This window comes from Corvus brachyrhynchos, unplaced genomic scaffold, assembly GCF_000691975.1.
Source record: "Corvus brachyrhynchos isolate BGI_N302 unplaced genomic scaffold, ASM69197v1 scaffold220, whole genome shotgun sequence".
Classification (NCBI taxonomy): domain Eukaryota; kingdom Metazoa; phylum Chordata; class Aves; order Passeriformes; family Corvidae; genus Corvus; species Corvus brachyrhynchos.
Window position 1 is genome coordinate 6,455,489 of NW_008236209.1, and position 13,584 is coordinate 6,469,072.

A 13,584-nucleotide genomic window follows, 5' to 3' on the forward strand; every position below is an offset into this window, starting at 1 on the left:
CCACGCGGGAGCCCAGGGGACCGGCGCCCCGGCTGGGCATCTGTGGCAGAGAGGGTGAGTGTGCGCCGGGAGCCTGGCCAGAGCCAGGCAGGAGTGCCCTGCTCCCGGGGGCAGCCCGAGGTGCCCGAGTCAGCCCTCTCTGGAGTGGATGGTGGGCTTCTCCTCTTGAGTCCTCTTGAGGTAGCTCAGCAGGAGGGGCTGGGAGAACAGAACAGCCTAAGGCATGGGGCACAAGGTAAAGTCTGACACTCATTCCGTGTTGCCTTGACCCTTAAAGTATTTGAAGGGTTAGGTGAATAGCAGGGTTGGCTGGATCTTGGGGAAAAAAAGCAGCAGAGGAGAGGACAGGTAGTGTCATTGTCCAGGATAAAAGCTCAGGTGCAGAAATCACCAGTTTGTGCTGTTCCTCTTCCTTTTGCAGAGCGGCACTGCACAGGGTTTGGTTAAGAACACCTGTCATTCCCAGGAAATATCAACTTCACAGTCAGCAGCTACATTCAGTTTGTCCTTGCAGGTGCAGCTCCAGCCCCTGTTCCCAGTGCCAAGAAGGCTGTGCTGGGGCAGGTAGTGTGGCAGCTTCCTTTCCCTGGACTCTGTCCCTCTATTCTGGCTATTGGCCACTGTCAATGAGAGGGTGTTTTGAGGTAGAGGGACAGAACTAAACCCACAGACCTGTACAGTGTCCCTTCATAAATATCTGGCCTCTGCCAAAGCTTCCTGCTCAGTGTCTGTCATCTCCATCCCTGCAGGTGATTGTGACAGTGTCCCTAAGCCACGTTCCCATGGTGATAAGCCTGTGATAACGCGTCCCCCTGTGAGACCTCCGGATCCTCCGTGCCGGACTCCTATCCCTCCAAAGCTGGAGCAGAGGCCAGATCTGATAGCAGGGACAGCAGAGGAGATGCCCTCATCTGTGTAAGCCAGCAGCCCGTGGTGGGTGCATGGTGTCGGCAGGGACACCTGGGGGCTCAGTGGCTGGAGCCTGTGGATGTCCCCTTGGCACCGGTGCGAGTGCAGGTTTGAGTGTCACTTGGAAAGCTGAGCGGAGGGCACAGCTGGGAGGGGAGTGGGGCCACAGCAAAGACATACACAAAGCTTTGGAGCTGCTCAAGCACAGCCCCAGGCATGAGCCTTGTCCCATCCCCTTCCCTGCTGTTCCTGGGTCAGTGGAGCTGAGCCCCTTCCTGCCCCCAGCAAACCTCTTGAACCAGACACTTTCTGGGGCAGGACAAGATCCAGCTTGGATCTGCTTAAGGAAACTGGATGGAGTTCAGCTTCTTCTCATTCTCAGGTTTCTTTCCGATTTTAAGAGACTCAGAAACCCTGCTGGATTAAGTGGGAATTAACCAAAAGAAAACAAAAGGTGCCATGAGGGTCAGTTCTGTGCCAGAACTGCCTGGGAGAACTTCTCTTTCTTGAGCACGGGCAGGAGCACATAAACACTGAAGGAAAGATCTTAAAAGGGATGGATGCGTATGGGATTATAGGCAATAGCATGGAAATAATGACTGGATGTGGAACTCGGTGCCATGGCTTAGTTGGTGTGGTGGTGTTTGGTCAAAGGTTGGACTCATGATCTTGGAAATCTTTCCAAAGCTAAATGATTCCATGATTCTGTGGTTCTATAAGCAGCCCAGCCAAAGCGCTGGCAGGTGGTGTGAGGGTGGAGCGGGTGCAGAAGGAGCCCGGCTGTGCCTTGGCACAAGAACTGTCAATTGAAGGTGATCTCTGCAGTTCTGTCCATGCTACAGCTCATTCCCCTGGCACAGAGCAGATCTCATTAGCAAATTGTCAAATCAGAAGAGAGACTTCTGTTTTCTTTGCAGGGTGGCCTCTAGGACCAAGTTCTTTGAGACAGCTTCCCGAAGAACAGGCAGGTAAGGCTGGCACCAGGAAGGTGGCATGTGGAGAGCAGCAGTCCTGCAGTACAGGCTCTGAGGCAGAGCCAGCACAGACAGCCCCAGCCCCAGGCTTGCCTTGTCTCGTTCTCACAAACAGCTGAGGGGCTCAGCTAAAATGCTGAAACTAAACAAGGAGCACAAAGTGTAAAATGTGAGTCTAGATGCAGACTTGGTAAGTTAAATCTGAAAAGTGAGAAACATCCTGTGGATCCCTGTTACCATGTGTGTGGATCTAGTGGTGTAGTTAGTGCCCATTGTACTCCAGCTCAGTGGGAAGATCAGGGCATGAGTGAGGTGATGAGGGCTGGTTAGGTCTCAGCAGCTGCCAAGAGAGCATGGCTGGGCCAGCACAGGGGGTATGCAGACAGGGAGCTAGGGGGTTATGGGGACACAGCATGGGCACCAAAGCCCTTGGCTTTGAGTGGCGGCTGGTGCCATTTATGATAACATTTGCCCAAATAAGCTCCAGCTTCCTGCTCTGAAAAGCTGCCAGCCTCTGCCCAAGGGAGAGCAGGTTTGTGTGTAAGTCTGAGAACTCCTGCTGCTGGTGCTGAGGGTGAAATCATTTGTTCTATTGCAAAACAGACCCCTCCCTGCCCATTACCCAGCCTCGAGCAGCTCGTGGAGCTGAGTTGAAGCTTGCTTCTTGCGTTCATTATTTTCTCTATTTTTCTACTTCCTTTTATCCAGTTCTTCATCACCCCAAGGCAGGATCCCAAGTGATGAGAGCTGAGGGTAAAGGTACGTGTTTATGACAACAAATCAAATAATAAACTGAAAGCAGACATGTAATACAAAGTCAGCATTTATGGGGTTGTGGGAGTCCAGTGGTTCTGCCATTACTGGTGGATTTGCACTGCTGCACAGAGCACAGAGCTTGTTTTCTTCTTCCAGGCTTTGTAAGCACACCTCAGCCCAGCTGGACCCAGGAGACTTTCTGTGCTTGTGACCCAGGAGTCATAGCTGAGCCTTGCCAGCCCCAGTGTCCTGGAGAGCAGCTATCTTACTGGACAATGATTTCCAAGCCACAAGTGGCTCAAGAAATTAGGAGAGGGAGACCATGATGGTGAGCAGGTCCTGCCCACACATCTGTGTTGAACTGTTCCCTGCCCTCCCACCTCTCCTCCCTGCAGGCTGTGACAGTGCCCGTGTGCCCGCACAGGTGACGGCAGCATGGGCAGGGCTGGGGGACACTGACCACCTGCGGAAGGGACAGCGGAGCCCCTGTTCACCTGCTCACTTTCAGAAAACACCTTGAAAAGGGTGTTTGGACAGCACAGGGGCTGAGTCCATGTGTTTGGATGCAAGGGCAGAGCAGCTGCAGGCCCCCTTGCCCTGAGAAGCCCCTTTGTGTTTGTGTCCCTCACTTGGTGAGCTGTGCTGTGGTGTCAGTGTGTGGAACAGCCGTGCCTGGGAATGCTGCCCATGGTGACGCAGGCTGGGCAGGGGCTGGGGAACCACTGTGCTCAGCTCTGGGATGTCTCCTCATCTCCTCCTGGATGTCCCTGGCCTGGGACACTGCACTGACAGACGTGGCTGGGCCAGGGGCTTGGCCTGAGCCACAGCCGCAGCCTTGCCTGGGGTCAGCTCTCAGGCAGCACCCTCGGGTCAGCAGCCTCCAAGGGTGCAGCTGGGGCAAGGGAGCAGCAGATGCTCCTCCTCCGCCTCTTCCTCCACTGCCTCTTCTTCCATGTGAGCCACACTCACCAGATCCACTTCTCACAGGCCCACCAGCAAGTGTCCATCCTGGGTGATTGCGGTGGGCCAGCACAGAGGTGCTGAGCATCTGAAACTCACTGTTTGTGGGTTTGTTTTTCTAAGAACTGCCCAGTTTCTTGTTTGCTTGTTTATTCATTTCCAGTATGAGATGCCCAGTCTGTCCCTCAGCTGTGGCCCTGTGGTTGATGTCCACTGGCCAGGGAGGTGTCCCTGGCCAGGACCTCTGTGCAGCTCTGTAGTAGTAGAGGCCTGTCTGTTGCTCCAGCTGCCGCCGGGTCCCAGCTCTAGGGCTGTGCACAGCAGCAAGCGGCTTCCCTGCTTCCTCCACCCACCCAAAGATGATTCCCCCATTTTGAATGGTTTTCTTTAGGTGCTGAGAGCATTTCCAAAACAGTGGCCAGACATTCCACAGCTGCTTCCCGGGTGCTCCGTCCCTCAAGCGCGCTGTGTCCTGCCTGGCGCAGGTCCTTCTCACCTCCTGGCGCTTTGCCTCTGTGCCATCTCATGTCTCTTATTGCTGAATGTCACACACTGGCACTCACGTGTGTCGTGTCCATGGTGCTCTCACTCCCTTGGCTTCAGCAGCGCCCCAGCTGCTCCCTCCTTTGGACCTGTAACATGAAAGTGGCTTTAAAACCAAACCAGCCCTGTGCTGTGGCAGTTGAGGCTGTGCCACATGCACTGGTGGCACCTGGGGCTGTGCTGGGCCCCTCCTGCTGCAGCTCCTCACCAGCAGCATGAGGACAACACACAGTGGTTCTGATCAGGGATCTCTGAACAGGTAGGATGGAGCTGAAGCTGGAGGGAGCCACTCTGACCAGCCTGGCAGTGGGGCCACCTGCCTGCAGAACATCAGCCCCTGGCCCTGGTGGGGTGTTGGGCCTGTGGTTCCCACACAAAAGGCCAGCGTTTCCCAACTCTCTTTCCTGCTTTGGGCTGCTGTTTGGGGACCCTTCAAGCCTGTCAGTTTGGGAAGGTCCTTGAGTTACTGCCAATGTACGTGGCTCTGGAGGCGACATTCTGCGGGAGCAGTGGCTTGTCACATCCTCCTCTGGCTCGTGTCCACTGCCCAGCACAGACCTCCAGGACAGAGCCAGGCTCTGTGGGTAGGGAGAATCCAAGGGTGGTTGGGTTTCAGTCTGACAGCATGAGCAGTGGGGAGAAGCAGCTTCTTGCAGATGTATTTCATGGTGTACTTTTAAAGTTCTTTGTCACTTGTATGTCTGTGCCGATTTTTCCTGCACCTGTGGGTGCAGCTGAACACTGGGGACCAGCAGCTGGAGTGGTGGGGGGTGCTGGTGGTGCTGGCAGGGGGCTGTGGGGTCCAATCCCTGCTGCCGTGAGGTACAGTCCTTGCTGCTGTGGGGCCCAATCCCTGCTGCTGTGAGCACTGTCCCTGCTGCCAGTGGCCCAGGAATGACAGCTGGGAACGCGGGATCGCCCCGTGCAGCATGGCAGCCCCCCACCATCAGCCCCAGAGCCACTGTGCTGTGTACAAGCTTAGGTTACTGCAAGTGTTTATAAAGTTTCCATGAAGTGAAACAACCATCTCAGTGTGTTTTATTCCTCTTGTGAGAAAGGACCGCCCACAATTTAAATTGGGAACAATTTATTAAATCGTTAATACAACGACCAGAGGCTTAGATTGGCTGGCTGCCTTTACACAAAGCAAAGGGCAGCGCTCGCCGTGGCTTCAGATAACCTGTAGCCGGACAGCCTCAAGGGCTTTGACACCACATTTTATACCCCAAAGACCCCGCCCATCACCTCCCCTACACCCTCCCCTTAGGATCGATTGGCTGGTGTTTGAGTCAGTTCATTCGATCAGCTGGTGGCTTGCTTCCCGGTGTCTAGGGTCTTGTCATAGGAGTGGTCTTCACCCAACGATCCTCTTGCCTGTGCCTCTGTATGCAGGGGTCTCCTCTAAACGCCTCCTTCAATTACATCACTAATATTCTGGAACATTCCCGGCTCCTCCATTATTAAAATCTGTTATTTACATGAACTATAGCTATTATTAACCTCAATTGTAGGGAAGACAAGGATATTAACTTGACATAACATTAACTGTTCAGAACATCCAAGTACGTTATCCCATGACAATTAAACAGCAACTAGTAGCATTACATAGTAACCTCAACTCATTTCATTAACTAATTACCCTGTGTGAAAGCCAATTCCATCAACCTGTTTTTGACACTCTTCACCCCAGGCCCAAGCGCTGCCCCCACTGCCGCCCCCTCTGCAGGCGCATCCTACTGTGGGGTCCCAGCTCTGTGCCCTGGGGAGGCCACACAGGGCTGTGTCCATGGGACTGGGAGTGCCCTGAGCACTGCCAAAGCCCCTCTCTGGGTTTGCAGTCCCCAAAGCTGGTTTTCTGCCCTTTCTGACTGGAGAAGCTGCCCTGCCAAGGCTGAATATTCCTGCACTGCCACAGTCCCTGGACAGCATCCTGTGCCGTGGGTCACTGAGACTCTGGTTTTCCTGTGACCAATGGCTTCTTTCTATCTATCCAGCACTCTTCGCCCCTCCTCACGTCTGTTTTTCCCCACCTTTTGACATTGTGCACCAGTGTTTGCTTTTTCAGGCCTCTTGCTTTTCTTTAACAGGAGAGAACAGCTTTCTTTCTCTGAAATGGGAATCTTGCAGCCAGCTTTGGAGACCGGATTTCTGGAGAAGCTTGACAGATGTGACCACTCAGGAGGGTGTTCCTGGGGTCCCAGGGACAGCCAAGCTGCCCGCACAGCCGCGAGGGTCCCTGCTGGAGAAGGGGATCGTTCCCACCCACACCCTGCTCAGTGCTGGTCTCTGTTTTCAGGATCCTCCTGCGATTATTTTGTGCAGGCCCAGCCCCCACCTGTGGGCTCTTCAGGCAGCACCGGCTGGGTTTGCCAGCTCAGAGAGGTCTGTGCCGTGCCCTGGCTCCGGGCCCAAGCAGCCGGAGCACTCCCAGGGCGGGCATGGACACAATGGACTAGAGCAGCAGCTGGAGGATTTTCTGCTTGTTTTTTCTGGCTTCTTGTTTCTCTTAAAAGTTTCCTTGTGAGGCTGTAACTTTTCCAGGGCTGGATGCATTCAAAACAGCAGTGTTTGGGGAACTAAACTGATTCCTTTCCTCACTAGGCCTTGTATGAAGTGATCATGAACTGGAATCAGCACCAAGGCACTGCCCCAACAATCCTTGTCTCCCAACCCACAGGTGCCTGGCTTGCTTTCTTACAGAAAACATTTAGATTTAATATAAGCAAGAAAATTATCTTCCAGCACAAGTAAAACCTTTCAGGTTTTTATAGAGAGACAGTAACAAAACAAGCAGTTCCAAAGCTTGACCCTGAGCCTCAGTGAGTTCTTCCCAGAGGAAGAATTTGAAGAGGCCAAAGACTCTGCAGCAGACACATCTGTGTGATAAATTTAGAACTGAAATATACTTAGTGGAGCACTGACATCTGAAATTTATGTGCTACACAGAGACGCATGAAGGCGCTGGAATCCACCCACGTGGGACTCCTTGGAGGATCAGAGCCGTAGTTTTCAGCTCCGTAGTTCTCCCTGACCCATCCCACTGCGCAATTACCCATCTGGATGCTCTGAGCTGGGAGCAGCTCCGTGCACTGGGCGGGTTTCTGGCAGCCCTTAGAAGGTTTCTTGGCCCATACACACGGCTGTAAATCAGGTCGGGCCACCAAAAAATCCTGTGATTGGCTTAGACAATCAGGAGATGCTTTAAACGAGTAAGGGACATAATGTTTTTCATTTTCTGTGTTTCAGAAGTTTAAGAAGTGCTTTAACAGCCTCTGCCAGTGTCTCTAAGAGCTCCTGCAAGGCAGAAGTTCTGAAGATTCTTGAAATCCTGTATAAAATGTGGCCATTCCCATGAAGGCTCAGAGAGGCAAGTCCCAGGAGCTCCATCCTCCCACAGCTCCATCCTCCCTCTGTGTCTTGCCCACCCTGGCTCCCTTCAGTGCCTTGGCCCCACAGGCTCTCCTGGTAGCCACCACACTATGCCACCACATCACACTACTACATCATGCTACCACACCGTGCCACTGGACCCACCCTGCTCCTATGGGATGGGACACAGGGCATGCCAGGCCCTGCTTGCCCTCCCTTTGGCACCAGCCTACTGCTGGCAGAGGAAGGCAGCACCAATTTCGGGAAAGGAGCAAACCCCAGCGTTAGCCGATGTCCCTTGTGTCAGGGCACTCGAGTCGGCGTGACCCCACTGAGGTCTGTGGCTGCCACCAGCTCGTCCTGGGAGCGCAGGCACAGCGCTGACACCATGGAAGGCACACAGGGCTGGCTGCCAGCGCAGCAGAGCCACAGTGCTGGCACTCCCAGGCCCCCAGGGAGGGGAACCGCTGCTGAAAGGGCTAGTTGACACAACTTGTCATTTAGGAACACAACTCGTATTTTAGGAAACAGAACTTCTTTCTGTTTTAAAAATATCCCACTTTCTGCTGTGAGGGCAAGAACATATGAATGACCTTAAAGCATGGGTCCATTTGGGGGTTTTCATGATGTTTCCATGTTTTCAGTTGTCTTCTTCTTCATGATGAACTGGACTTTCTCCAGTGAGCTTGGTGTGCTGTTCTGCTGGGGAGCCAAGGTATCTCCAAGGACAGCTCTGGAGCCCACCAGCATATGGCTCATCCCTAGTGCTGGCATGGTGGCTGTCACCATGCTGCCAGGCCACACAGCTCTGGCAGTTAGGAATGGTCAGACAGGCCTGTGGAATGGTCAAGCAGCTTCCCTGTGACCTGTAGGTCCTGGTGACCAGTGCGGGGGGGATGCAGGATGTAGGATGCGGGAGGCAGGATGTGCAGCAAAGGTGGCTGGAGCATAATGGGCCAGAAGGAGTTGAGTGACGTGGATTTTCCCTTCAGCCAGTTCCAACCCCGGCAGCCCCCAACCAGTAGCCTCAGTGTCTTCCCACAGACACTGTTCGAGCCACACAAGGTCAGAGCCATCAGAGACCAAGGCCAGTGTAAGCCCAGGATGTGTAGCTGCTGAGGGACCAAGTCCATCATCCCATGAGGTGCTGGACCAGTGGCTCCTGAATGTCCCTGGGTGGCGAAGTGGCCATTTGGCAGGTGACACTGGGGCTGACATGCTGTTACCCAATACACCACAACAGCCCTGAGGAGCTGAGGCCTGGCCAGTGTCCACTAAGGGTGAATTTTGAAAATAACACATTAATTTTTCACTGTGACTCAGAGCAAGGGATGGGATCAGATTCCTTGCAGATGACAAACCCAAGGGGTTTTGTTATCTTGGCACACTATTCTTCAGCTCATGGGGCACGGCGTGTGGACTGCTCCTGTGCAATTACACACCAGGCATTGCCAGCTATTTGTGGCCTGATGGGCTTTTTTTTTTCCAAGCTCTTTGCTTTGTCTCAGTGAATCAAATCTTGGCCCTGGGCAAGATTCACATCTGTGCCTTGAACTAACAAGTGGCTGATAAGCGTCTTCTTTATTACTTGGAGAGCATAGGTCAATTTTATAAAGACGTTCCAGAAGAATGGATTTATAACTGCTCGTAAAGATACTGAAAACAATGACAAGAGGAGGAGGACACTGGCCTTTATTAGCTCCTTGCTTTGAGAAATACATTAATCAACTGAAGCTCAATTTAAAAGACCCAAAGAGGAATATATGAAAGGATTAGCCAATTGATATGTAATTGAATTATGGGTTCAGGTGTGATTAATAGTGAAATCCGACTGTGAAAGAAAGCCTACAATGACCCAATGTACAACCTCATCTATTGGCAACTGACCCACTGATTCCCGGTGCCTTTGCTCGCTGGCAGCCGTCACACCCACAGCGATTTCATGCACAAAATTGACACAAAAGCCAAACGTAGGCGGAGGGTAGAGCTCCAGCAAACCGGATTCTGCATTTATTGGACTCAGAACAACAGCAGATTTTCAGGTTACAAAAAGAGCTGGACACCAAGCGTGAGGGGCCGCCCCGTGGCACGGCTGAGGGCTTGCGTGGGCCCCAGGCACAGCTGAAAGAGCCAAAAATGAGAATTTTCATTTACCCCCAGCGCAGTGTCATTGGTTTCTTTACCTGGGTGCCAGGAAGGCCCCTCTGTTCGGTTACACAAATAAATGTCCTTCAGTCCTGCACGGGGACTTGTGAGTTGCAGTTGTCCCTAGGGCACCCTGCACTGCACCCCGCTGGCCCCAGCAGCATCTGTCACCACAATCCAGCCGCCATGGTACCAGAACACTGTGGGGCTCTCTCTTCCTTATCCAATGCATTCAGTTCCAATTTAAAAAAACCAAAACAGCTGTGTCAGAAATCCACCTAATTCCTTCTCTGGGAGAATTTACCCTCCAGTAATGCTGTAATTTGGGCAAAGCACTGCGATTCCAAACTGAGCCAGACCGGGTTGTGTGTGCTACACCTGCATCACATGGTTTGTGGGGGCTCCAGGGTCACAGCCCCACCGAAATGGAGCCAAGGCATCCCCAGTATCATGCTCAGCCCTCACCTTGGAGCCAGGTCCCAGGAAGAAACCAGCATCATACCCCAAAGTCTCTTGCCATTCCAAGGCTGCTGGCTCTTTTTCTTCTGGCAATCCTGTGCATTGGCTTCCCTCTTTCCCGCAGCTCTGGTGGAAGGAGCAATTGCAGACACTGGCCTTTGTTAGTGCCAGGAACACAGTTGTGGGCTGGGAGGCCCCCCAGGCAAAAAGGCACCAGCAATGAGCTTTTTGGCTTATTACAAAGAAAGTAAAATACTTATTATTAACTCTTATTATTACAGAGACATGTTAACAAAGAGAAACAGCATAAAATTGCCACAGAACACCAAACATCCAGCACAGAGAGCAGCTTTTATCCACTTGCTAAGGGTTCATGTGGGTGCAGAGATTTGCTCTGTGAGTCACAAGCACAGCGTCCCTCTGCTGCTGAAGGGAGTGAGTGCAGGGAGCAGGTGCCAGTGGGCAGGGGAGGCTCTGACCCACCCACAGGAGCTAGGACACCCTGCCCAAGGCCATCCGCAGTGTCCACAGGCAGCCCTGGGCCTGGAAACAGGTAGAACACAGACACCTCCCTGTAATCCCAGGATTCTGCCCAAATGTGTGAGGACACCTTGTGCAAGTGAAGGAGGGCAGAAACAAGGGACACTCTTGTTCCCCAAATGCATTGTCCCTATTGAACCTCAAGCAGCCACAGGAAAGCTGGAGAAGCTGATACCAACCCCAGCCTATGCCAGTGTATGCCCCATGCATGCCATGAAACAGGGGACCTTTCCAAACTGGGCAGCACCCAGCCAAAAAAATAATTAAAAGTCTCCATTAAATTGGCATATTCTGACTCAGTACCTCAGTATGCAACCAGAGAGGACTCTTAGAGCATTCACTAAATAGATATCTTTAGCAATAGAATATGGGCCATGCCTTTATTTTATATAGAGACAGATATTTTGAGCATACATTATGTTATTGAAACATCCTGGACAAGAGCTCAGCAAGGGGAGGGACACCACAGGGACTGTGGGGCTGGCTTGTGATGGGAGGTGACTGTGGGGGCAGCAGCTCTCCGGCTGGCTGGGAGGAATATAACCCTTCAGGTACGCCTCCACATTCCCTACAGACCATGGGGACAACCCCACGGCCCAGAGCAAGGAGTGGTACCATGGGGAGGGTCCTGCCCCACGTCCACCTCCCTCACCGAGCACCCAGTTCCCTGAGCCAAGCACAAAGGGCCTCTTGGACATTATGGCAATGGCATGCGGATGCTGCCGGTTCTCCAGACTCATCCACAGCCTCTCCAAGCAGACAGCTGCTGCCCTGGCTCTTGCTCCTGCTGAGCTGAGCTCCCTGCTAAGGCAGGGGGTGATGGCAGGAGCCGGTCAGGCTCAGGTGGGCACAGGTGGACAAGAGTGGGCACAGGTCCGTGATCCCTGCCCTGGGAATGCTGCATTCCATTGCACCATTTGATCTGGCTCACTGCTTCTGGCATGACACAGGGCTGAGGAAAAGTCCCTCCTGCCCTCACTAAAGGCAGCGTCCTTTATCCCACACCCTCTGTTACGGAACAGTGGTCATCCATGCACAAACACTGCTCCCAGGGAGATACCAACATGTGTGTCCCATGTCCTCCATCTGCTGCCTTGGGCAGGAGCTGATGGGCTGAGCCATGAGCCAGACTGAGCCATGAGCCAGACTGAGCCAGCTCAAAACCCCCCGCACCTCTGAGATGAGCCAGAGCAGAGCCAGTGAATCCACAGGGGAACATGGACATGATTGGCTCCCACCTGCGACACCCGGGGGTCCCCACTCCAGGGCTCAGCCAGCCCGAGGGGAGCCTCAGGGACAGCTTTTTTGGGACTGTGAACACGGTGAAATTCTCCTTGCTTTATTAAAGCAAAAGTAGGCAAGAAAACACAGAAGAAAACAAAAAGCACAAAGATAAATGGCAGGAGTTGGACTTTGGTATTTTCTTAATTTGGTATTTCCTTAATTTGGTATTTCTCTTCTTCCCGGTTCCTGCAGCAGCTCATGAAAATCCACGTGGAAACAGCATTAATTCCCCCAGCAAATACACACACAGGTGCTGCGAGTCCTGGCTCCCACATCTCCAGGTAATTACATTGTAGGAACCCAACTTTGATGAACACATTGCAGAAGTTCACTGTGCTACTGAAGAGACAGAGAACATGACCTCAATGCCCCCAGCTGCCTCTCTGTCCTGGTCTGGGGGTGCTCCCCATGAGCTCCTGCCCCGCTCAGTGCTCACTGTCCAGAGCAGCTTCACACCGGGTGACACACATGGGGCAGGCGATACACGGGCAGTATCCTTTCCCCACTCCCCCACTTCTCATTTGCATGGTGCTCCCACCAGCAAAGCAGGGTGGGTAAATCCGTTAGGTTTGGCCTCTTCCCGGTCTCCCAGCAGATGAACACCCAGCAGGACACTGCCACACTCATTAACCAACAAAACCTTCACTGACGGGAGCCTGTGTGAAGCACAAAGCTTGGAGCCATCCTGAGCTGATAACAGGGATCGGGCATCACTACCCATCTGCTCACTGAGCTCTGCTGTGAAGAGCCAGGGAAAATTCCAGAAGACAAGGATGCACCAGCTGGAGTTTTTTACTGGTTCATTTGCAAATATCTGTAGCTCAGGCCAGCTCTGAAAATGCCAGCAGTTCCCATGCCACACCCTCTGGCATGGGGGAACCTCTGAGAGCAGCATCCCACTGGCTGCCAGCCAGAAAGTTCACCTATGGATTCTGTTGCTGCCTACATGAGAGGATTTAAGGAGGAGGAGTGGGATCAGAGCCATATCTAGCAGAGGAAGGAAAACCATTGCAAAGAAAGATCCTCCCCTTCAATTTGGGCTTTTTCCCTACTCCTTCATATAATGAAAAGCACATAAAAAGGTTGGAAAGTATCCAGAAATTGTTCATTTTACTGCAAGTATGCAAAGAAGCAGCTGCACCACGATGGCATTGCCTGGAGAGCTGGGCACAGCGTGGGCACAGGGCTCCAGGAGGGCACAGGGCTCCGGGTGGGCTCACTGCCCTGAGTGGGTGCACAGGTTGCTGTTTGCCTGTGCTGGCACAAGGATCCCTTGTAGATGTCTGGGTTGGTAATGCCAGACCATGTCACAGCCCATGATGGGATGTGTGACCCTGGCATGAGCCTGTGCATGTGGGGTCACTGACAGCCCTGACTGGGTCTGAGCAGGTGGTTTTGATGTACTCAGGATGTGCAGGAAGAGGGGAGCTAAAATACCACAGGGCACATAGGCTTGGCCGCTGTGTGTGTGCTGGGGGCAGACCGAGTGTGTGGGGCAATGCACATGGGATGGTGTGTGTGGGGTGGTGGGTGGGTGGGGTGTGTGGGGTGGTGTGTAAGGGATGGTGTGTGGGTAGGGTGTGTGTGGGTAGGGTGTGTGTGGATGGGGGGTGTGGGGTGGTGCGTGTGGGGTGTGTGGGGGGGG

At 53.1% G+C, this 13,584-nt stretch overlaps 1 protein-coding gene across 1 annotated transcript in view; it reads left to right on the forward strand.

Annotated features, from left to right (window-relative positions):
• OPHN1 (oligophrenin 1) overlaps positions 1-5,746 on the forward strand; it is a 47,270-nt gene extending 41,524 nt beyond the window's left edge. Inside the window, exons 21-25 of the mRNA XM_017741855.1 lie at positions 1-54; positions 750-915; positions 1,827-1,877; positions 2,592-2,642; positions 2,796-5,746. Coding sequence (XP_017597344.1) covers positions 1-54; positions 750-915; positions 1,827-1,877; positions 2,592-2,634 — 314 coding nt within the window. The 3' untranslated portion in view covers positions 2,635-2,642; positions 2,796-5,746. The remainder of the gene's footprint in view (positions 55-749; positions 916-1,826; positions 1,878-2,591; positions 2,643-2,795) is intronic.
• Positions 5,747-13,584: the final 7,838 nt, after the last annotated feature.